The 26,825-nt window shown below is 31.1% G+C and overlaps 1 protein-coding gene across 12 annotated transcripts in view; it reads right to left on the reverse strand.

The window, feature by feature from the left end:
- The window catches only part of LOC127706501 (twitchin-like), a 161,582-nt gene that overhangs the window by 127,305 nt on the left and 7,452 nt on the right, over window positions 1-26,825 (reverse strand). For 11 of the 12 annotated variants that reach the window (XM_052211156.1, XM_052211158.1, XM_052211157.1 and 8 more), the window contains exons 2-9: window positions 24,561-24,886; window positions 22,695-22,710; window positions 15,233-15,381; window positions 14,687-14,842; window positions 9,628-9,939; window positions 8,336-8,350; window positions 6,780-6,792; window positions 5,558-5,771 (exon numbers count right to left, since the gene is read on the reverse strand). In XM_052211156.1, the coding sequence (XP_052067116.1) occupies window positions 5,558-5,771; window positions 6,780-6,792; window positions 8,336-8,350; window positions 9,628-9,939; window positions 14,687-14,842; window positions 15,233-15,381; window positions 22,695-22,710; window positions 24,561-24,873 (1,188 nt within the window). In that variant the 5' untranslated portion in view covers window positions 24,874-24,886. The remainder of the gene's footprint in view (window positions 1-5,557; window positions 5,772-6,779; window positions 6,793-8,335; window positions 8,351-9,627; window positions 9,940-14,686; window positions 14,843-15,232; window positions 15,382-22,694; window positions 22,711-24,560; window positions 24,887-26,825) is intronic. The other variant, XM_052211152.1, reaches the window with a different exon arrangement.

Genomic DNA, 26,825 nt, shown 5'->3' on the forward strand with positions numbered 1-26,825 from the left:
TGTTATATCAAAATATACAGAAACACATCAAATCAGACTAAAATGTACTAAATATTACTTTAGCAAATCAACATCAGTCAAATACAATCAATCACGGTTCCAGGTCTTAACTATAAGCGATCCACAAATGCAACTTTGAATAAATGCGTCTTTAGTCCTTTCTTGAATAGTTCTAGTTCTAATATGACCTATAGTTGCTAATATCTCCATCATTTGGTCTTTGATGGATTGTTGTCTCATTGGCAATCATACCACATATCCTTATTTCAAATAAAAATATTTAAAGTCATATGCATTCTCTACTTTTTCTAATCTAAAATTAGGTTAAAGTAGAAACCAACTAAAGAAAAAAAAACACCACAAAAACAAGAAAAAAATTGTTTTTCATTTTAAACTTAATGACTTGCAAATAAATTATCTAACAAGAAAAAAAAAGAGTTGGCATATATGCATTATCTACCAGCTACAAATAGATGCTAAAGATAAATTAAGAATTAGTTTATAAAAAACCATATTCTGAGATAATATTTATGTGAAACTTAAACAATAAGTGTTCTGGGATAAGCAGGAAATAATTATAACAGGCATTTGACAGATACTTTTTGTTTTAAAACAGTTCTAATGATGTTGATATCTTGAAAACTTAACACCTGGCATGTAAAACATATGTTATCTACCTACCATTTACCTGCAAAAAAATTATAATGAAAAAAGAGGTTCTAAAAGGAAAATTGTGAAATTCTTGTAAGAGATACAATCTGGTTGGCAAATTAATTTCCTTAAATTATATCAAGTGAAATTAGCAAAGAATGCTTATAAGTCAAGATCTTTATATTAAAAGGGTATATGATAAATACTAGAGCTTAAGATTTAACATTACTGATAACATAAGAAACAAAACACCCTTGGCATCAACCTATCATTAGTTTGGGAAAGATTCATTGAAGCATAAAGAAACATCTCAAAGATAATGAGAAAACTGAAGATTCCACAAAATTGATTTGATATCCATATGCTTTCTCAATACCATATCTCTTAAGTTGCATAACTATGTACTTTTCTATTAATTTAATGACTTTTTGGTACTGAAGTAAAGTGAGTGCTGTGTTATCTTTGTCCAATTTTCAATATTTTATTTTATTTTATTACAAAGAACAGAACATCTCTCTTGGCAGCATATTAGATTTAATCTAGGAGAGATTCTATTTGTAATGTTTGGATTTTAAATATCTCCTTCTGTAACTTCTGTTTCTATTGAGAATATAACTTTAACATGCTATCTTTTCTTCTTATTTCTATTTAAATTCTATAAAAGATTTTATCATAATGGAATCTTTCTTCAAAGCATAATTTTTACCATCTTTGATTAGTATATAAACATTGAATATTGATCTTGATATATAAATATAGGATCAAATACTAAAATATTGATTGTCATCAGATTTTTTCAGTATCAAAATAGTTCTAAGAAATGACTGTTCTGTTGAAGAATTTAATTTAAACCTTCATGTGCATCCAGTGCTTTCCTAATTTCCCTTATTTAGATTATTTTTTCTGGGATAATAATTTTAATAGGGAAACATTCAGGTTCTAAACTAGAATTGTGAGTGAACTCACAAAAGGATACCCCTGCCCAACAATATCATAACTGCATACTGCAATATTGTAAGTTTTATTATCCCCCTTTAACATGTAGGACCAAGATATATTCCTTTATGTATACATCTTCAGGCAGTGTTCTACAACTGTATAGTTTCACTTATATTCATCCCGTCATTTAGGAGATTTGCATACAAGGCACATGGGCAGACAGATGGATGGCCATTGAGATTCCTAAATAATCCCCAAAACTTTGTTTGTAGGGGATAAAAATATCTGGCTTATTAACTTAAATAAAGACTACAACAAGGCAGTTCAAAATTTAATTACTTAAAATAATAAAAATTATCTTTTCCTCTTGTTAAGGAAGGGTTTTGAAGCTTATTAAAATAGAATGGTGAAAAACAAACTAAATCATTGTAAATAAAATCTATTACAACACTAAATGAAACATGATTGTACTTCAATTGTAATATAATTCAAGAAACCACTTGTTCATTATTAAGCTATTTTCCATCTAATTAATCATTAACAGAGGAATTCTTTGAGTAGAATATAATGGTTAGATCTCCTGCCTACCCCCAATCCTCTTATTTCCAAAAAAAGATTCTGCAAGCTAACATAATGAAATCTTATCCCCTAGGCCATTTACCAGAGGAATTTTATTTACTGCTACAAATTACTTCTTATTGATAAAACATATTTAAATAATTAGTGGGTGAATTGCTGTACATTTCTACACTAATCAGTTACAGAAATGGACAGTGTGAGATATAGCAAGGTCAAGGTTATAAACTAAGATTATTGTGTTCCTAATTAACTACAAATTAAAACAAAAATTGCAAGGTGAATAGGAACAAATCTATCATATGAAGAAAATATGAAATGTTTTTGTTTTCCAAGATGAATGCTTAATTTAGATAATATGTTTAAATATATACATGTATGCCACCCATTTTTATTTTCAGTTTCAGACATTCCAATTTTTCAGAAATATCCAAGGCGGTATTTATTTCAGTTCAGTGTGAAAATATGACATAAAAATGTTATTGAAAAACAGGTGTTATGTCTATTAGGTAAAGTATTGTGAACAAATATAATGATACATTTTATTGTTTAGCAAAAAACTCAGAAATTCATGTTCATACATCACATCTTAATGTACATCTTCTAAGGCAGAAAACAGGTGAATAAATAATTAAATGATATGAAAATAATTTCTCTTTTATGAGTATATTTATTGCATCCTTCATATAATATGCTTTGGCCATTGAATTTAACCAAAATACTTTCTTAATGCATACTAATTCATAGACATTTTTGCACTTGAGAAAAAAATTAATGACACTTAACTTAAGTAAATGTTTAAACTACAAAAATAACTCAAAATATTCAAACACACCTAAAATTTGTAAACATTTGATAACATTAATGCCAACATAATATATTGGATTAGGAGGCTCTAACATTTTTGACTACAACTAATTAAGAACGTTGATTATTTTGTAGATTCTGTTCAATGTTAACAGACTAAATCTTGAATGTTATTTGTATTCTGTACAAACAAGCAATTTTGATTACAATAAGACATGTCTGATGAGCTAAATTTTACACTTTTTGTCTTAAATAAATAAATCTAAGTATACTGGTGCTTGTCAAATGAAGTAATTAACCACACATAAAAATGATTTAGTTGAAATTTTTAAGAATGCACCCTATAGATACTTGTATGAATGCCAGAACTGCACATTTTCAAGCACCTGCTCACAGGTGTTTTGACACATGCACAAACAATGCACATGTCAGGCCTAGTATGCACCAAAGAAAGATATTCATAGCATGTATTTAGCTTATACAATGATGTTAAACTATTAAACTAGAGGTTGCTCAATTGTATGGACAGAAGTTTCCTTAAAATATTAAAAGTTCTGTAAGACCCTGTTTACACTTGTACGAAATTGAACCGATCTTTATTTGAATCGATCTTAAAAAGACCAGTTCAAGTTTATATTTGCACAAGCAAGAGCAATCAAGATCGATTTTATTTAATCTAGTGCGTTTACACTGCAACATAAAAAGAACCCTTATGACCTGATTACTATACATTTTGTAAACAAACAATCGTAAAATAGAATAGAATGATAATGTGTGCATCTCGTATGGAAAATCACACACTGTAAAATCATGGAGAAAATAGTTGGATCATTGGAATTTCGTATGCTGATATTATCTCTTTGGTTCACATGTAACCTGTCATTAAACAAAAAAATGAGAGAAGACTATCACTTTAAAATGAAAGGTCAATTTAATGCATTTGAAGATGAGTATTTGCAGCAAAGAAATAAAATTTATCGATTCAGAAAAATGATCCAAAACGGCGAAAACTATGTTTACTTTTCTTATCCCATCCATCGTTTTTTTAAACAGGTGTGATTTTGCCGACAATCATGCACAGATTTATTTTCATATCTAAATATAACATTCACTCGAAGAAAGATCTATCGAGATCCATCTATGCATTTACACTTGAAGAAAGATCGATTCAAATAAGATTGATCTTTTTTAAACCACCTCTGGAGGTGGACTTTTTAAGTCTGATTGAAGATTGATCTTTTCCCTTTACGTTAGAATAAAGATCGATCTCAGGAAAGATCGATCTTTTTTACATGTGTAAATGGAGTCTTGGTCTGCAAAATACTGTGAGGAATTTTTGATAGATTACAGTTGACTTTTATTGTGTCAACCCAGAAGTGAAGATTTCTCAAAAGGCACAAAATAACTCAACCTAAAAAACTGAATCCAAATCTGGTATCCAAACTCTTAGCATTTTATCTTGGCAGGGAATCAGAATGTCTACTTCTTTCTCAGTCCTATGAACATTAAGTTTCAACATTAAAGTTACATATTTCAAATTTGTTTTTATATGATTTTATTTTAAGCCAGCATTACTAAAATTTAAGTATATCCTCATGATATATTGCAATACCCAGCAGTAGATAAACATTTTTTACAGGTTCAAATATTTCTGTAATAAAATATTGGAAATACCTGCAGTATGGAATAAACAATAACAGAATTTGATTGACAACCATACTGTTTAATGTTATTTTCTATGCAGATTTGTTAAACGCTTAAATGTATGTTCAAAGAACTCTGCAGCATGCATGAAATTAATAAACTCATCCGAGGAAGACATGATACATGTTTATTTTGATGTATGGCCGTCTTCTTTTTGATTTACATACAAAGTAAACAGATAATATGTTTGAACTATCTCATCAATTTTATTTTAATATCATAATGTTAATGCCATAAATCCATCTTTGCAATTTTAATGATTTCACATATCTTTTTAGTTTCTTAATTACCATTTAGAAAAAAAATTAAGTGTATTTTACCATTAAACTAATTAAAACCCTTACATTCTATCAAAGACTTCATAAAAATATTTTGCTAACATAATGGTACATTAGAAAAGAAAGAATTCTTGCAGGACACTTTTCAAAACCAAGACCATTTATTAACACTTTTTTGTATGATCCCATTTGTAATCATGATTTCAACAGCTGTGGTTTTTTTTTTTACCAATATGGCACCTACTCCATACTTTTCAAAAATGCCCTACTTGAACTGGGTTGAAAGCTGGATGTCCAATCTTACAGTTCATGGTCCATATACCTTTTCTAGATGTTCAATCTTACAATTCATGGTCCATATACCTTTTCTAGATGTTCAATCTTACAATTCATGGTCCATATAACTTTTCTAGATGTTCAATCTTACAATTCATGGTCCATATACCTTTTCTAGATGTTCAATCTTACAATTCATGGTCCATATACCTTTTCTAGATGTTCAATTATGAAACTGTGACAACTTTAATGCCCTTCATGTAGGTATTATGATGCTTTTCAACAGTGAAAAAGTTTGACATGCTATTCTGGTAAAGTTATCATACCTTAATATTAAGTGTTGCAGTGAAGCTATCTGATTTTCCTGGTGAGGGTGTAAGTTTGATGTCATAACGACCCCCATTTTTCAGTTCAGTTGTTCCCTGGAACCATTTGATGGTTGGCTGTGGTTTAGCTTCTAAGTTACATGTCATTATAAGGTTAGTTTTCTCTTGTTTGATGACTGGTTTAGCCAGGAATTGAGGTGCTTTTCCTTCTGGTCTATAAAAAGACAGTCATACATAAGAATACATCAGTCATTCTAATATTACAAGGATGGAAATCAAAATTTTCAAGTGGAACCCCAGCCTATATATCTGGTGGCCTAGAGTTATAAGATCAGGCAAAAATGTGGTATAAATTAGTAGCCTTGCTAATATTTTACAGAAAATGGGTTACTGGGTCCCTTCCAATTTCCATTCCTGTATTATCGTTACTACCTAGAGTACAAGATTAAACCTGCTAACATTGGACGATGACTGAGTATGGTCTTATCTTACTACCTACTGAGTACAATATTAAATCTGCTAACAATGGCCCATGACTGAGTATGGTCTTATCTTACTTTCTACTGAGTATAAGATTAAATCTGCTAACAATGGACCATGACTGAGTATGGTCTTATCTTACTTTCTACTGAGTATAAGATTAAATCTGCTAACAATGGACCATGACTGAGTATGGTCTTATCTTACTTTCTACTGAGTATAAGATTAAATCTGCTAACAATGGACCATGACTGAGTATGGTCTTATCTTACTTTCTACTAAGTATAAGATATACCCTTCCTTCAAAGGTGTGTAATTGTGTATGGTCATTTTTATTGATATCATATATAATTGACAGAGGGATACAAAGAAGTGCACAGCAAAACTTATGCAGTAAAAGGCTTATGTAGCCAGCTACCATTTAAATGAATTTTTCAGTGCTATTCTCAAAAGAAAATCTAAAAAAAATCAAGGAAAAAGGTAAAAATCTTAATGAAACTCAATGTATTTGAAGAATACATGCATACATTCCTCTTGAAAAAAAATATCCACAACCTTAAAATCAATATCACATGGTATTCTATCTCGTAATAATAATATGAATTAATATGTGTCTGTATATATATATATAAAAGGTCGAACAGTTTAACAAAACAATTAGTAACTACTACATTTAGAAAAAGAAAAAGACTGAAATGGGATATGTGATTTACAAAGATTGGTACAGTATGCATATACTTACGCCTTCTTGGCTCCTGTAAATAAAAACAAAGAAAAAACATTAAGGAATGTATAGAAGAACAGGTTTAAATATCTGATCTATTTCAAGCATAATCTACAAATAAACAAAATGACCAAGCTTCAGTCTTCTAAAAAGTTATTGTATAATTCTGTATAAAATCAAAAGATAGAAAGTCTTCTAATCAAATAAGGAAATATTTTAAAAACAAATTAAATAGAATCTTGGGTTCAAAATAAAGAGGTATAGTAAATTAACAACAAAAAGTTACATGTTAATGTTAAATAAAATGAAGAATATAGACCATTCAATAATAGTATATAGAAATCTTTGTAACCAGTTTAAATAATTGTCTGGGCTTAAAGTAAGTCCAGTGTCATGATATGGCTTGACTCAACAACTTTTTGCAGTGATTCAATTTTTTTTGTGGTCACAAGAATCTCTCTACATGTGCAGAAAAAATGATTTGGTTAAAAATGAACTTAACAATAGTGAACTTAAAAGCATACATGTATGTCAATTTTTTCAACTTGCGAGTTAACTCAAAAAACTGTGTAGGAGTAGAAAGCATGGATCTTGAAGGATTTATAAGCTATTTTGTTTAATGATAAGACAAACATTATTTGTTAGAAAATTGGTATAACTTGATTGCATCTGGCCGTTATAACAAATTGGATTAAGGCCAAGCATAATATAATAAACTAAAAAGAAGAAAGCAGTGAAAGCTCATTTTTCTGAAACATACATTTCAATATAACATCTCAGTTTTTTCTGCTAAAAAAGTTTATGTTCAGAAAATTCCAGGGACTTTATGTTTTATGTGTTAAAACTGGTAAAAATTTTATTAATCAGATTTTCAAAAACTAAAGCAAGCATTAGTTATTATAGCAGACCCCCATGAACTTGTCAATGAAAAAAATTACTTATATATACCTTAATAAAACACTATGTATTATATTGTGTTATTTTATAACGTTATGTTTAGGTATATATAGGTATTTTTTCAGAAACAAGTGCCTGTGTAGCCAAACAAATTCTGAATGATGAAAAAGATTTTCTATGGTATTCAAATCTCCAATTAACCCTACAACTGACAGCCTATAAATTTTCCTGCCAAAACATAAATTGGTTACTTAGTTATCCTCACAGTTTTATTTACATAAAAGTTGAAGTGTTTCTATCAGATATCAAAGTAATGACTTAGATCCCATCTTCAAAGTCTAATGATCAGGTCATATCATTTACAGTAACCTGAATAATGGTCAGGTTGTTACATATAGAATTAAGGCTTCTTCCTTCCTTTAAAGTTTATCAACCCTTCAGTATCGATTTGTCTGCATGTCCTTTTACCAAAATATAATTTTTTTTCATTTAATTTCGTCCCTCATACTATAAATGCTCTTCTTTAGTCCCCCCTCCTCCTCACTTTCAACAGTGTATGTTTTTATCACTTCTAAAGTTATTGTGTAGCCTGGATGACTACAATCCAAATCAATGGTTTGTCATTACTTTTTTTTTATAGAATCACTTAAACGATGTGAGGATAAAACTTCCCTTACCAGGCTTATCTTTAGCTGGAATAAGGACAAAAGAAAGATGTGAAAATAATACGTTGCATTTATGAAATGAACTAAAAAAGTGCTTTGTGTCTATTGTTTTATGTTAATTGTTTTTGTGCCTTGTACCGATCTTGTGGGTTAAGCCAACTGCAACTGATTTTTATACTTTCTTCTCCATGTTGTGCTGTCACACCACTGTCCCAGGTTAGCGGAGGGTTGAGTACTCACAAACATGTTTAATCTTGCCACATTTTTTATGTGCCTGTCCAAAGTCAGGAGCCTGTAGTTAAGTGGTTGTGGTTGGTTCATTTTGTTTTTTTGGTGTTTTTTTTGTAAATTGTTTTGTTATAAATAGGCAGTTAGTTTTCTCCTTTGAATTGTTTCACATTTTTCATGTCAGGGCTTTTCATAGCTGACTATACCTATGGGTTTTTTTCTGTGTTGAAGGCTGTACGGTTGCCTATAATTGCTTATATCCACTTCATTTGAACTCTGGAGGATAGTTGACTCATTGGCAATCATACCACAACTACTTTTTTTTATAAAGAAATTAATAAACTGATAATTCTAAACATTTCATTAAATAGAAGAAAATAATAAAAAAAAAAAAAACAATTGACATGCTACACTAATGTTAGCTCGAAGAAATATTTTTGGGGTACGATGGTCCACACACATTGTCTGGCCGGTTGTTATTAGTTATGTTTATCAAATATTCAATATCGAACCAATGATCAGATTCAAATTTTAGGATGCCTTGTTCTTGATCTCATGAATTGGATTTTTGAATTCTATGATTACTTATTCTTTTTTTTAGAAGGACTTTTAATGTTAAGTATATACCTATTTGTTCTCATTAAGCTTTGATGTAACTTCATAATTGACCCCTATTGACCACCTACCAATTGTTGTAAGACGTAAGAGATGTGGAATTACAGGATATAATTCACTGTTTGGAAGTCACAGTTATAATTGCGACAAATGTTATCAATCTGAATAAATTTGTTGCACCAAAATGTGTATATTTAGTCTCCAGACTTGATCAAATTTAACTGTTGTTCATTGAACATTTCCCTCTGACAAATGGATCTAGCAAGCAATACACAAGTTTGACAAAAAAAAATAAAATTTTTTAACAAGTCCTTTTTAATATTCAAATTGCTGGTATTCTGATAAACAACTAATTAATTTGGTGTGGAATTGAGGGATATCTGTTCACATTTCTAAATGATTATATCACAATATACACTTTTCATTTCTATCTCCTATTTGTTTTAGAAACTTGAACCTACCTTCAAAATTGAGAGTGATGGTAGCTGTGGAATCTCCTAAGCTATTTTTGGCGAGACATTTATATTCTCCGCCATCATCCTTTCCAGGTTTGTCTATTTCCATGGAAACATCATAATTGTTTTTATCGCCTGTTTGAATCATTTTATAACGTCCTCCATCTTTAAGGGTTTGTGTACCCTTCATCCATGTGATTGTTGGTTTTGGATCAGCAGTAACTTTACAGTCAAATATGATTTTTCCTCCAACTTGTTTGATAGCTGGTTTGGTTGTGAAGGATGGTCTAGTACCTTGTGGCTTACCCTTGTCCTCACCTAAAGATTACAAAAGTATATTGTAAATCTATGTACAAAAGAGGGACGAAAGATACCAGAGGGACAGTCAAACTCATAGATCGAAAACAAACAGACAACGCCATGGCCAAAAATAAAAAGACAAACAGACAAATAATAGTACAGATGACACAACATAGAAAACTAAAGACTAAGCAACACGAACCCCACCAAAAACTGGGGGTGATCTCAGGTGCTCTGGAAGGGTAAGCAGATCCTGCTCCACATGTGGCATCCGTCGTGTTGCTTCTGTTATTACAAACCGGTAAATAGTCTAATTCAGTAGGTCACATTCGTGAAAAGGGAAGGGTATTGTAGTTACGACATAAGAAACATTGTACTAACCAAGTAAATAAAATTGAAATTTTTAGCCATTTTTAAACATGGGTACAATGCATGTTTTTGAAGTACTATGGATTCGTCATCATTCAACAAATTTCAGTGTTAAAGTCATATGAAACTTCAAATTTAGAAAAAATGTTAAATATGTTTTATATACTTGAATGGCTAAGTTTTACTATAATACAAGTGTACATGAACTTTCTTGTAAAAGAAAATCATTTATATTATCAAAATCTTCATAAATATACTGATATTGAATTATTGTCTTCCCATACACTAATTCACCATATTTTTCCCTGTATGCAACGACCTTAACTACTAGACCTCAATAGAACTTTGGCCACTGCACAGTGCAAGAATATAGGATCGTAATAAATATAAAAACGTGCATACAGGACTTAGTTTAGTATATATGCATGCATTGGTAAAATAATTTCGATAACATTAAAATCACAAGAAACTCGTTTCATATGATTTTAAACAAAAAACAAATTTTTTTATGGCTTGTATGCAGAATTTTACGAAAAAACAAAAACATGAAATCAAATATCAACTTAAATACAATTTTCCTTAAACCACAAAAATAAATCACAGTACACACAAAGAAAAATAAGCACCAACAGTTACTATAATGAATTGAATGATGGCTACTTCACAGAGTAACAAATATATTAAACAATTTGTTCAATATACTGAAGCCAACAGTCCAACCAGACTACAATCCAGTAAGAGACATTGGGGTTAATGTTAAAATTCCTGATATATCTCAGTTAAGTCTTCCTATTAAAATTGATGAACTTTTTATCCTGCAACCAAATGTTATCCTTATTTCATTGCTGTATAGCTGAATACCTAATGATTCATTATAGAAGAGATTTAAAATAATGTTTTTCAAAAAACTATTCAAATCAATGATTTGGGAACCAAATGAAATAATACTTGAATTGGTTCAGAAATTTTTGTTTTGAAATTGGGTTTTGTATGAGGCTAATACATTGTAGCTATATACATAACACCTTCACTAATAATAGTGAGGCTAATACATTGTAGCTATATACGAAACACCTTCACTAATAATAGTAATACTTGTTGTTTTACTTTACAAATATTTGCGTTTTAACAAGAGAATTCATTGATATAATGAAACTCATCAAATAAATTCAACTAAAATTTTAATACCTGTAGATTAATCTATATTCAAATTAGTATTTTTTTAAAAGTGAAGTAGCTTGCAGGAGAAGTGAACTGAATGCAGAATATTATAATTATACAACAAATGCAGAGATCATACCGCTGAGGTAATGGTACGCTGAGATAATGGTACGGATATCTGATAATGTTCTTCATTAGAAAGTGAAGATTTTCTGAGAGATTCTCATCTTTAAACTAAATATTATTCTTGGCATGAAAGAACTGATTGAAATACAAGTTCATTTAAGGTTGAGAAGAGTTAAAACAAATACAAATAAATGCATTCTGAATAAACTTGTATTTCAGTACCAGGTAAACAAACGACCTTTTTCTCATAGAACAATTGAAAAACAAATGGCCTGTTTTTAATAACATACATCCCAGTCTTAAACTTTCAAACAGAATAATTTGGCAATATTACAAAAAAGTTTTAAGAGCATCTGCCCTGAAGATAAAATTCTTCAATGATTTAAGTAGTTAAGAAACATGACAAAATGTTATTGTTACAATTTCAATTGTAGTGTAAGTTATGGTTTACAGCTTTCTCAACTTGGCATAAGAAATAACTTATTATAACGATATCAAAACATAGTGATTTTTTTCTTTAAAACTGCTGATGCACCTTTTTAAAAAGTAGATTGTATTTAGTTGCCAGAAAAATAGCAACCCCACCTAAGACATGAGTGGATGATGATGATTGATTGATTTTTGGTGTAAACCACCACTTTCAGAACTATTTGCTATATCGTGGCGTTCAGTTCTTATTGGTGGAAAAGCTGGAGTGCCTGGAGAGAACCACAATCTTCAGCAGAAAAACAGGCAATTGTAGTCAATTAAGATTGGAGTTGAATGCACCTGCAAGGTGTGAGGTTTGAACTAATAACCTCAATTTTGACAAAAGTTATTGTCCGAAACCAAATGTCAAAAGCCAGAGTGCCAGGAGAAAAGCAGCGACCTTCGGTAGGAAAACTGACAATCCTAGTCAATTAAGATTGGAGTTGAGCTTACCTGCTACGTGCTGGATTCAAACTCACAACCTCGGTGTTGACAGGCTAGTGATACAGTAGTTCAACTACTTAGACTACTAGGCCACAAAGGCCCCATGTGTATATGCATGATGTTAAAGTAATACAAGACACCAAATTCATAAATTTCAGTTCTGATAAATAAAACCTTAATTATGATTAATAATAATCAATGAATGTTCAACAAAAGATAGGTGTAAAGCTTTTTAGTTGCAAAATTAAGTTTGCATGAATTGGTTATTCATTGATATCATTGATGTCTAATTTTATACAAATCTTGCCAACACAGCTGTAGATTTCCAGCCTTATAATAACATATGTATGAGGTTGACCCAGTAGTCAGACACTGATGGAGAGGTGAAAACTTGCTTGCTTATTAAATGATTTAAAACATTCTAATGATTCTAATGTATGTGTTTAATGGCAAAAAATACTATCTTTATTAACTGAATAGTATTTAAATAAAGCATTGTTGTTTTCTGATATATTTTTATCTTCTAAAACTGCACATGTATAGTTTATCTCTAAATAGATTCAAATAAGAAGTAAAATGCAAACTATGCATACGGGAAGATAACTTTTCTAATAAAGACTTTATTCTTTCATAATGTTTATAACTGTCATTTAATTAAAAAACAATAGATGTATATTCTATATTCATGATATTATTTTAATCAACTGAATAAGAAACAATAACAAATTTTCGATTTTCTAAATGCTTCCAATTGGCAGCTTGTATAACTTTAAATCATTAAAATAAATGAAAAACAATATACATGTAACAGGAAAACTATGACAATCAATAAGACTTCAAAATAAAATTATGAGAAAAAACTTTGTCAGTGCGGTTACAACTAGAATGTTGAAGTACTAATTTAGTTTCATAGGCAAATTAAGTGATAGGATGCCTACATTTGGTAAATAAAACACTGACAGATAATATAACATTTGGGCCACTGGCCTTCTTCAGTTTCTTTATTATCCTTCTTAAGCTAATTAACAAATTATTATGACGTCATAACATTGCCAAGAATCTAAACATATAACATCTTAATGATTGTGATCGTGAAATGTCTACCATTTAGTATAAGAAGGCTAATAAAGGAACTGAAGAAAGCCAGTGGCCGAAACATCTTAAATCTGGTTTAATTACTACAATAATGTAATATGTGTTCCCTCTTGGAATTTTGAAACAAGAAGATAATATATCATTATCAATGAAAGGTGAATATAATCTATTCCAAAATTTCTTTTTTCTGAAGGGAAATACTCTTCCAAAAATACACCTTTACATCCATTGTTAAATAAACCTGTTGATATCCTTTCTTTAAAGTGTACAAAAACCTATTTTCACAACAATGTCAAGAACTGAAAGAGTACAACAAACCATTTTTAGAACAATGCCAAGAACCGACCGTACAAATGTCAACATGTACTATGTGCAAGACTGGCGCAACAACCTATTTCATGACCACCTATATTCACTGATTTCTATCAGCAAAATACCATGTAATCATCATTAAGTTTGTGTTTACATCTCTAGTAACCCTAGGTTGTATAAGTTTACAGCTTACATAAAATCTTATGTATAGATACTATATACCTAAAATAAACATGGTGTTACGCTGTTTACAAAAGTCTGCAGAGAAGATGAGGCTAAAATCTTGTTGATACTACAAAAAACTTGTAGCAATGATGTAAAATTAGATAAAACAACATGTCAAAATGTACTGACACAACATAAATCGCTGACAAATGGTGGAAAGTAACTATTCATTTATGGGTCATTGTCTCTGATGACCAAGTTTCTACTTTGCATTCTCACCACAAATAGCACTACTGATCATATTAACAACAAAGAAATAATTATTTTTAGCGGACAATTCAATCTTTATTGGCAAAAATTATTAGGTGACATTCTCTTTCCTATGACGTCATTTTATGCTATAGACAATATGAGTATGATTGAAGATGTGGGTAAAATTGTGTTAACAGGCTTAGTACTAGTCTAAGTTCGTGATAATATGACCATGCTTTATTGACTGAAAATTAATCTCCAAACAAGCAAATAGTCGTGTATAAAATGAGCAGCTGATGTAATTAAATGATACAAAAATACTTTAAAGTGGAACACTTCTACCACAACAACAATGCAATTAAGTTTTACTTACTATCAAAATTAAGTCTAATTGTTGCATTACTTTCTCCCAGAGCATTTTTAGCAGTAACTCTATAATTTCCAGCATCCTGGGCACTTACACCATTGATTTCTAAAACTATGAAGTAGTTGTTATTTCCTTTGGGGTCTGTCTGTATCTTAAATCTACCTATAAACCAAAAAAAATATATAAATATAACAAATGCATTCATCAAAATACAAATGTAGATAAATGTAGTCCATACATAATTTGAGCTCTACTAGTACCAGTTATAGTCTTTTAATAGGATTAATTGTTTAAACAGGTACACAGTTGTGGCGTGATTGTCAGTTTGCAAAGAATTCCGCTCAAGCCAGTGCTAGAAGCCGTCTTAAACTTGCAGTGAGGTGAGAGTTTTTTTGCTCCTTGTTGAAGGCATCACAGTGACTTTGAGATGAAGAACAACAATAAAAGCGTTGTTCCTTTGCTTTTTGTGTTTTTTGTGTCCACATTTGTTTTTGTGTCATGGATAAATACCCTATAACCCTTCTTTTCTATTTCATGTAAATCCTTCCTTACCTCCATCTTTGATTTGTTGATCATCCCTGAACCATGTGATCTGTGGTACTGGGTCTGCTGTCAGCTGACATTCAAACAATAGTTTCTTTCCATTGTCAGCTTGTCTTGTAGATGGTTTCTGTGTGAAATTGGGGGCAATGCCATCTTGTCTGTAAAATTTAAGCAAAAATGAACAGAAACATATGATTTTAGTTTTATAAGGGAAAATTGTACTTTTCGGAACCGCAGAAGAATGTGCATAAAGTAAATGTTATTTTATCACTTACTGGTCATGGATCAATTAACCTAACAATGACAATGTCATGACATGCATAGGAAGGACTTCTGAAATATTGTCATGTTTATAAACCATGCCACATTCTTTGCATACCTGTCCCTGGCCAGGAGTCTGTAGTCTAATGGTTGTCATTGATCGATCATTTGTTGCTGTCTGCTATAATCATTTTTTCATTTAATGTTATTAGCTTAAATTAGGCCGTTGGTTTTCTCTTTTGAATTGTTTCACAATTTTTTCCTCAGGCCTTTTATAGCTTTCCATATAGTGTGGGATTTGCTCATTGTTGAAGGCTATACAATGATGACCAGTAGTTGTTTACATCCTTATTCTTTGATCTTCGGTGGACAGACATCTCATTGGCAATCATTCCACATCTCATTTTTTAACATTCTCCACAATGTGTTACAAACAAGTGCAATGCACCATGATTCAAAGCACTAAGACATCAAAAAGAAGCCTGGCTTCTGTAAAGGATCAATTTGTAGTTGTCAGCTGGGTGGCTACAAATTGTGGATCTTCTTATTAGATAACAGTTTAAAACATATCCTCTGTTGAATGTCAGGTATTTGAAGTATAGAGTGTTATCAATGGTGCTGAAATCTCAATTATCTATACACTGACATTGATTTACTAACTATATTGATGAAAATCAAAGTCAGGTTGAAATGCCAAAAGTTTAAATACTACTAACTACAGCAACAGATGGTTTACATACAATAATATAGTCATATTTCTGTCATGAACTTGCACATAGTTTAAATTCTTGCAATTTTCTGATAATTTTGAAGTGTATTTATGGAAATTGATCGAGTGTTTGATGATAAATAAACACGATGTTGAAGTCTTAGATGAAACAAAAGGTGTTAAATATGCTCTCATCTTCAAACAACTGTCTAACATTTTGGAAAAGGTCTCGAACTAAAAATTCTTTATCTAAAATATTTACATTTTAAAATTTCTTAAGTCTATTATCTGTCTTATATTTGAAAATGCTTTAGATGCTATTACATGTATCTCACTTTATCTATAATTTATCAAACCTACAAAGTGAAAAAAACTAATTCTTAGATCCAAGTTAAGAACAAAATAAATATTTTGTGAAATGATTAAAAAAAACCTATGGTATAAACATCAACAAGACAGCTATCCAACAACATACAGAATGGAAAATGCAAAACTAGTGATCTGTCATATTGTGATGTGATCACAATATGGTCTTCAACAAAAAGCTTGCAGTAATGCCATTTAGTGCAAGAATTATGCACCTGTCCTAAGTCAGGAGCCTGTTGATCAGTAGTTGTCGTTTGTTGGTGTGGTTCATAAGTGTTTCTTGTTTTTGTATATAGATTAGAATGTTGGTTTTCCTGTTTGAATTGTTTTACACTAGTCATTTTGGGGCCCTTTATAGCTTGCTATTCGGTGTGAGCCAAGGCTCCGTGTTGAAGGCCTATAATTGTTTATTTTTTATATATTGTGGCTTGGATGGAGAGTTGTCTCATTGGCACTCATACCACATCTTCTTATTTATATGTACTAATGAATATGGATAAAATGAGATAGAAACACAGTGACAAATCAAGACCAAAAGACATCTTTAAATGTTATGTGAAATATTGCAACACCTGCAACACCACTAAGGTTATTTTTTTTTTTAAATTTCAATGGTTTTCCATCAATTTTTTGAAAAATTCAACAAATATGAACAGCCTTGCATAGTATTTACAGTATATACATATCTTCTAGGAAGATTTCCAAAAGTTACATACATTTATGTTAATAAAACCAGGTGTGAAGCAACTTTGTTTTAGAATTGACATTGACCAAAAGCACAAAAACGATTATTATACTATAATTTTAGCTTATGTTTAGATGAATTAGAAACAGGAACAGTTTACACCTGCATTTTCTTGTGTGGCCAGAAAAATAAGAAGTTTGAAGTGATACTTTGTCTTAAGTTGTACATGTATCAGATGGTTTATGATTGGGCTTTTGGGGGTTACATTTGTAAATCATTAATTATATAAGTTAATTTATATTAGCAAATGTTCAATGTAGGGATCATTATTTTGCATTTTTGTGTTATATTGCCTTTAAAAAAAGGTAAGGTTTCATGATGCATCATCCCACAGGATTTAAAATTGGAAACTTGCTAGTTACACCCTCATGATCCAAATGTTAAATTTATTATTTTATCCAACTGGAAAGAATGTTTGTGGTCAAACAAAGTTGATGTTAGTTACACCATGTACACATGAGCCAGTACTTTCTGTATATGTAAACACTGAATTAAAGATCAGGGATAATACAAATGATCCTCTATCTTAAAGCTTCTTGTCATTTTGAAGTCTAATACTTAACTAAAGTATACATTAATATCTAAAACTCACACATTTAGCAATTTGTTGGCTAATAAAAATAAGAAAATGTACATTAAACTAAAAGCAAAAAATTCAAGATCGTCTAATTGACATTTTTGAGCCACCCAAAAATCCAAAATCATGGCAATATGCTATTTGTAGTATAATGGATTGTGATGAATACTATGTTTGAAAATTAAATTATCAACTTCATTTATTACAATAATCAACTGTGTGTGTGTAGGGTGCTCAGGGTTTGAAATTAGCAGTGGCCCACTCGCCAATGGGCCCTAAAATTTGGTGTGGGCTACTAAAATTTCTGTTTTTCCTGTATAGAACTACATATATTGGCTACCAAAATTTATACTGTGGACTACCATGCCAAAATTTTAACTTCAATCCCTGGTGCTAGATCCTAGTCGCTATGTTTTTATTCTATCTTGGTTGGTTCCTGCATTTTGGATACTGATATAACTAACTTTCATGAATTTCAGTGAACACTATCATGACTATAGTGAAACATTTGGTTAATAATAAGACAGGAGTTTCAAAGTGAGAAGATACAATGCACTTTCTCCCTTATGAAATGAATTTTGTATACCCCTGAAATTGGAAGATTTTATCATTGTTTTTAAGTTGTTTAAAATGAAAGATACCATGGGTTAATACAAAACCACTAGTCGATTGATTGGTGTTAAATGCCACCTTCAGCACTATTATGCTATTCGTGATTGGTGTTTAATGCCACTTTCAGCACTATTATTCTATTTCATGCCAATCAGTTTTTATTGTTGGAGGAAGCCGGAGTCCTGGGAGAGAACCACCAACCTTCGGTATGAATACTAACAATCCTAGTCCATTAAGATTGGAGTAATGCGCACCTTCCAAAAGCAGGATTAGTGATACAGAAGTTCCACTACTTAGACCACTTGGCCACCGAGGACCCCCACTAGTCGAAGAAAGACAGATGACATCATTGCCAAAAAAAGAGAAAAAAAATACAAAACACTACACAAAAAATTAATAAAAAAAAGCAGGTTAACCAAGGTGCTTATTACTATTATCAATACTATGCTTAGGTACATATTATTGAAGAGTACCGCCTGAACTAGTTTGGATATCGGATTACTTTAATACTTGAAACCCTTAATTCAGCATGTGACAATAATCCTATTGAAAATTTGCATGTTAGGAAAGGTACATTGTACATGTACTAGTCAAATTTATTGGAATGCTGCTGGTCATCATGTTTTATATTCCATATGAATTGTATTATGAAAAAGATGTGTGTAGTTGAAAAAAAACTACATCATGGCCAAATTTGTTATTACATGTAAATATCTTATTTTGCTATGGTGAAAAATACAAATACAAATACATATATTTTATTAGCACAAACTCATCAACAATAAATGGTTAAGGCTCATGGTATATTAGTTACATAGTTGATCATACATAATAAGTATTGCAAATAATGACTATATTAATATGTAATATTATAAACAATGATTATGAATTAGACATAATGACAATTTTATAGAGTTTGTTCTGCTTTACGCAGGTTCAGACTGTCTGAAATGAAAGAGGAAGTCAATTTTAGGATTGTGTATGAATTATTATTTAATAAAAAGATTACATTATTTTCATTTTTTTGAAATTTTGTAGGATCAACGATTATGTTTGAAACTTTTTGGTAAAATATGGCCCTTTTAGTTGAGTATTTTTCACAATGTAAAAGAAAATGTTTTTCATTTTCAATTTGACCAGAATTACATACAGAGCAGTATCTTTCATTTCTGGAAATATTTAGATGTCTCCCTCTTTCAATCATCAGTATATGAGCGCTTATACGGATCTTACATATTGCAGCTCTGTCACTTCTGTTTTTCAATATATCAACATAGGGTGGTCTTCTGCCCATTATGTATACACTCTTGAAAAAGTCTAACTTTTTTGATTCAAATATATTTGCATTTTGAACTTGCAAACATTGGTCATTAATTCTTTGTTTAATGGAATTTAAATTACCTTTAACATAATTAAAGTTATTGATGATATAAGACATTCCAAGTCCATTCAAAAGACTCTTGACCTTTATGACCCAAGGGTTTGAATCTACAGATTTAGTGAATATATCATATGCCAAAGAATTTTCCGAAGAAACTATATGGTTCAGGTAGTTGAATATTGAATATAATATTTTATTTTTCAAGGGAATTCTATTAAGTTCGGCTCGACATCCATCATTAGATGCCTTACAGTGAACCCCTAATATATCTTTGATAAATTTAACATGAAGTTTTTCGAAGGGATCAGAGTCTTTAAAATGTGAATCCACCCCCCAAATTTCACTACAATATGTAAGAATGGGAGTAACTAAACAATCAAACAATTTTTCAAGAAGTCTACATGGGTTGTTGAGACCTATAGTTTTCTTTATTTTATAGTATGCCTTCCTGGCTTTTTCCATTAGAGTATTCACAGCAAGGCAAAAATTGCCATTAATCTTTAAAACAATACCCAAGTAACAATAATTTGTAACCGTTTCAAGATATGCATTATCATAGGTAAAATGTTTTAACAATGTCTTGCCATTAGAATTAAATATCATAATTTTTGATTTATCAGTATTAACTTGTAGTTTCCATGATGAACAATATTCATGTAAAATATCAAGAGATTTTTGTAGACCCTCTTTGCTTTCAGATAGTAAAACAATATCGTCTGCATATAAAAGAATGTTCAAAGAGGTATCCCCAATGGCAACTGGATCCGTATGTTTGTTATCAAGATTACCTACTAGTTCATTTATAAAAAAGTTAAAAAGAAGGGGACTCAATACGTCACCTTGTTTAACACCCCTTTCTGATAGGAATGGAGGACTCAGCCCATTAGAGAATTTTATTCTACATACTGTATCAGTATACATTGAATAAATAACATTAAACATTTTTTGGGGGATATTATGTTTTATGAGTTTAGAAAATAAACCTAGTCGCCATACGGTATCAAATGCCTTTTTTAAGTCTATGAAGGCAGCAAAAACTTTTTTCTTTTTTTGTCTATATTGATCAGTTATGGTCTTAAGAGTGAATATGTGGTCAGCTGTACGACTTTTCTCTTTAAAACCAATTTGATTTTTACTTATTAAATTTTTGATATCCATAAATTTTACTAAACGTTTATATAAAACCTTATTGAAAAGTTTACCCAGGTTGGAACTAATAGATATACCTCTATAGTTCCCTGGATCAAATTTGTCCCCTTTCTTATGCAAGAGAACAAGTAAGCTTTCATTCCATATTCTCGGAAATTGACCAGATTCGAATATGCTATTAAAGAGTTTATGAAGTGGTTTTATTAAAGTAGGGATTGCATTTTTCAACATTTCATTGAAAAGCTGGTGGCAGCTTGACCTACAGATGTAGTCTTTGAAGGTGTTTATGAGGACAATTTTATAAAATCTTTGGATGCAGAATTTCAGTTTGTTAGCTAGGTAGTAATTATTATACATCTGTACATGTTCAGTAACTCCTCCATTTCAGCTTACATTATCATAGCTCACTTGTTGAGTTTATATAGAACATAACACCAATCAAGCATTGAGTTTACAAAAGAAATTTTCAGCTTCTGCATTATTCTTCAAAATGCAGTCTAAAACATTGCAGAAATATACTTGATCATTATTTATAAAATTTCAACTTTCAGCATGCTTTATTTTAATAATCTAATTTAATTTTTTTCTTTTTTTTGGGGGGGGGGGTATATTTTATAGAGTTAAAGTTCTTCTGCTCTTCAACATATTCAAAGTTTTAGATTGCACTTCCAAATAAAATAAAAAAAAAATCATTAGAAATTGCAGGGTATAGGGTTTATAGAAGAAAGTTATATTCAAACTTCAGATTTACAGAACCTTTAGTCCTTACCCAGACCCATAGGTATTGTATCTATGATATTGTACATGTTGTATTTGTCATCTGCCTGGATATCATTGTTAAGTTTACCCGCTTGGATATGACAGTTATGGAAGACACAAAAGTAACTTATCAGATCGTATGGTGATTAGATTCAATGCAATAACACAGTTATAAATCCAAATATGGGGCGGGAAATACAAATTTTATTGCGTGTTTTTATTTTCTTTCTTCAACTGTATTTCTAAGCATTATTCTTGGGGGACTATATACTTGTATAGCTATGTTGGCGTAACTTTCAGATAGACACATGTCTTAGTTAGTATTCAAAATCCATGTTTACAAGAGAATAAATTTCCTGTAGCAGACCAGTTTTCAAAGGGAGATAATTACAATTTATTTTAATTTACAGGTCATAGTCGGTCTGTCAATATCCGGAAACTAGTCCCTGGTCAGTCAGTCGTCAATATATAGAGCACCCGAATTCTTTTAACCATTATTGACTGCACATTGAAAGCAAACATTCCAAATATCAATAACGACCTCTTAAGATGTGGAGTAAACGTATTTGATACAAAAAGTGTATCCGAAGGTCGTCATCATGATACTATACGAATATACCTCAAGTTTTCAAAGTTCAAGCTCTCATCCATAAAAAAAACAACTTGATACAGGTTCTACATTATGAGCTGAACTTGACTAGTATAGAGATAGTTTGCCATTGGAATAACGAGTTTCGTTTTTAAGGGTTTTTTCCTTATATTTTTTTTTAATTTTTTTGGCAATTTTTCAGTTTAAGGTGTCGTTGGGTTGTTGTTCAGCTAAGTTAACAAATGTATGACATATCACTCTTTTTATTCATATAAGGAATGTTGAGCTTAAATAACAAATATTTTAACTGTAGTTTTACTCACTGTTTCTGTCCGGGTGCTGAAATAACAATTGAAATGATAATTCAATATTGTACAATAGATTGTTAGAATTCCAGATTATATTTAGGAAAACACCCCTAGTGGACAAATAAAAAAAAATGAAACAATCTTCGGTTTATCGTGTATGTCTGTCGACACATTTTTCTGTTTTAAATTAAAAAAAAAACTACCCTACATCTACCAGTTTTATTGACAGACCCCCGGTAACCGTTTGTGACCATAACATCTATTTTATTATCAAAGTGACTTTAATTGAAACACGTACAAACAACGTTTCTTCTCCAATTTCCCCGACAAAATGATCTTTTCAACGAACTCATCTACAATCTAGCCCTCAATTGAGATCAACGAGTCCAATACTCGGCAGACTGATTCAGTGAAATTTATAAAAATCTGCATACTGCATGTTATTGGGGTACAACTACCTACCAGTATTCTTTTTCATGCATAGAAAACGAAAATTTTGTATATTTCTAATTATATTGTTGGAATTCGTTTTTTTTTTCTTCATTATACGTCGTACGATACATAAACTTAAACCACATATATCCTTGAATGAACTTTGTGTTTTTTAACTCGCAAAAGTAAATGTTCTCAGTTTTCCATGTCCTTCACGGATGTTCAAATTCTTTTAGCTATTACCCAATGGTTAAAACAAGCATTAAAAACTTCAAAGTTTTACGGATTATATGTATGTGCCAAAACATTGTGTGTCGCGAACGCAAATGCACATTTTTCTACTAAGACGTCCTTTTTCAATTTTAGACGGAGAAAACCCTCACACAAATTCTTTTTAACAAAAGACTCAAAATTTACAAAAATCTAAAAATTTACAAAAATTGCAGTTTAACTATCCCATCTTTTAATCATTTATATTTTGGTAACTGGTATATGTTCAGAAATAAGAGTGTATAATAACTGTTGATAATTTTCGAACTGATTTTCTTCCAGACAAGTTTAAGCAAAATCTATTTAATATGGCAATGTCAAGCACCAAAATTAGACAGTCAACAAAGAAAAATATTCAAACATCAGATTTCGTTATTTATGATTGACATAATTTTATATCATTTATTTCTGATTCATTTTTCTGTCTATCAAGGTTAACAAATTGCTATCGAAATGCATGTAGTTATGCTACACATTTTTACACTTTTTTGCACCAAAACTGCAATTTCAGCAGCATCTTAGAAGTGATATGCATTGCCATGGTAACATACTAGTAGATGTACAAAACATCATGTATCATTATCCTATAATCATTATTTTCCCTAAACACGACAGATAGCTGTCAGAATTGTACGCCAGGTATAATGTGACGTCAAGGTAACGATAACTGCAGCAGTAGAAGAAGATTATCTTCTTGATTTTTGTCGCCACAGCAGTTTTTCATTTAGAATCTACATTTCTAAAGCACTGCCTGAACAGTTATCGTCAGTAACCCGTCAAGAATACGATATAAAAAATAAAAAGACTTTACAATCTAACAACCAGAGTAGCGAACTGTTTTTAATTTCTTTCTAGAATATTGTCCTATATTCAGAATCATAACTACACAAAAACCACCAAGCACTGTTCTGAACCTGAAAGTCGGTCGCAGACGACCGATTTACCCTTTTGTCAATCTGAAAATATTTATATGTTATGACGGTCTCGAAAGAACCATATAATTTGAGGGACAAAAACATTCCTGACATATAGTTTGCATAATAATCTGATAAATTTTACAACAAAAGTATAGCATTGTAGCAAATTATTTGGGTACATGTTTCCTCCTTGACTATCGCCTTTGATTTTGCAACAGAATACATAATATTTGATTCATAAACTTTCTGAGCATAAACTTACCACTGAAGTTCAAATTGATAGAAGCAGAGACTTCTCCGAGCTTGTTCTTAGCAACAACTTTGTAAGTTCCTGCATCGGCTTGTGTAACTCCCTTTATATCCATCATAACATTATAATTGTTCCCGCCAGCGGGTTCAACACGCATTTTAATCCTGTCCGACTGGGACAAAGGAGTTGTTCCCTGAAACCATTTAATATCGGGCTTCGGAGCAGCCTCCAAAGTACACTGGAATACGAGTAGTTTTCCATTATCTTCTTGTTTTAAGACTGGCTTTTGAGTAAAACGAGGTGCGATGTCGTCACCTACCCCCATCTTGGACCACTACCTGAAAACAAAAGTCAAGGTGTTTTTCAAGATGAGTAATGAAATACGATGTTGTTGTTATATATCACAGTTGTAGCCTAAAATGACCAGTAGTAGATTTTTTAGTAAAAGTTCAAAGGAGATTCTTTTATCTTTATTTTCTACCAATGTGTAGCAAGTAAAGGTATTTTCAACGTTCTTGTCAATATGTGTAAAAGCTTCTGTTTTAAACAAAGTAAAACCATGCAGTTTATGATTCTAAAAAAGTAGTTCCCTGTGTATTTATTCATGAAGGTTTTCCGTGACTTTTTTTTCCTGAACGTTCTTTATATAGAAAAGCGGTTTTCAGTTTGCTGTGTTTGGCTTACGTATTTGCTGTATATACTAAGGTCGTGAACAATTTTTATCAGTTGATATATAGGATCTGATAGATAACATGAAAGGGTAAAGTTGCACATAATTATAATTGTCAGTGACTTGGGTAGAGTTGGAAATATGAACACATCTGTTCTTAATCTGATTCCCTAATGTACTAAAAATGTGGAATACAAGTATATTTCAAGTCCCCAATCAGACCATATGCATGGGATTATGTATTTGTATATCCAGTACAGCAATACAAAATCGTAGCTATGGTCTTACTGTAGAGCGGCTCAGAACGGATGTCTTACTACTGAGAAGAAGTAGTTCATTACAGTCTTTTATAAAAGAGAGGCAGAATATACTAAAATGATATTCAAATCATAAGTCGATGACAAGATGACAACGTCATGGCAAAAAACAACAAAAAAACCGACAAAAAAGACAAATAACATTACACTATAGCATAGAAAACTCAAGACTGATCAACCCCACCAAAAAAACGAGAGTAATCTCAGATGCTCCGGAGGGTAAGCATATCCTGCTCCACATCTGGCAGCCTTCGTGTTCCTCATGTAAATACTAACTCGGTAATAAGCCTAACTATGTGGCATTCGAGGAATGTGGTTACGACCATTCAAAATATATTTCGTAACGGTCAACCAACTCGTTATGAATTCAACTTCACTACTTGAAAGTCTTGGTTTAATAGTTTCCATGTATGCAACAACCTTTTATCAAAGAAATCAATTGGGAGATTTATACTCCATATACACGCGCTTTTGGAATGTTGCTACATATAAATGGAAAGTACACAGTTGGGAAGCTGAATTCATCTCTTTTGTCGTAAAGTTTTGTTCTCAACCCACCCTTATTGTTTATTTCTAGATGTAAGTCAAGACAGACTTAACTGTATCTGTTGTATCTGTTATTTCAAATTCCACGGGATAGACGCGTTGAACAAAGTCACCAAACTTTGAATTATTTGATCATCTATATAGCGGAATGTGAAGTTAAAATATAATGCTAGATTCTTTTCATTCTTCATAAGAAGCACCTGTATGAAGTCTACCTCATATGAATAAAGGAACAATAAAGGATTAACGGTACTCGTATTATCTTAATTATTGACCTATGTATATTTGAGATAAAATAAGGGGGGTTCTTACTTAAACCATGGAAGTATGATATTGTCAATATCATACTTCCATGCTTAAACAAAAATCAACAAGCGGACAAGTGGTCCATTAGCGATCATATGAGCTGCATTAAGGTATATATTGCAAAAATAAACATTGTGCTGATAGTTTGCTGTGAACATACCTGAACAGTATAATCAACAATTAGAGAAAAAGGAAAACCATACTATCATAAATTGCTATGGAAACGCCAAATTTTAATGATACTAATGCATACATACTTATTGTTTATATAATTAACATATTCATCGTGAAATACTTGGGTTGAAGGTTCTCGATCAGGGCAAATTCTTTGTACATCACCTGTATCAACCTTATTTGTCTAATATTAGTATTTTAAAAAGCAAAACTAAGTTGGTTGAATGAAACGTTGAAAGTTGGTTATAATGAATATCAGCATGC

The sequence above is a fragment of the Mytilus californianus genome, unplaced genomic scaffold, assembly GCF_021869535.1.
Source record: "Mytilus californianus isolate M0D057914Y unplaced genomic scaffold, xbMytCali1.0.p SCAF_6, whole genome shotgun sequence".
NCBI lineage: Eukaryota > Metazoa > Mollusca > Bivalvia > Mytilida > Mytilidae > Mytilus > Mytilus californianus.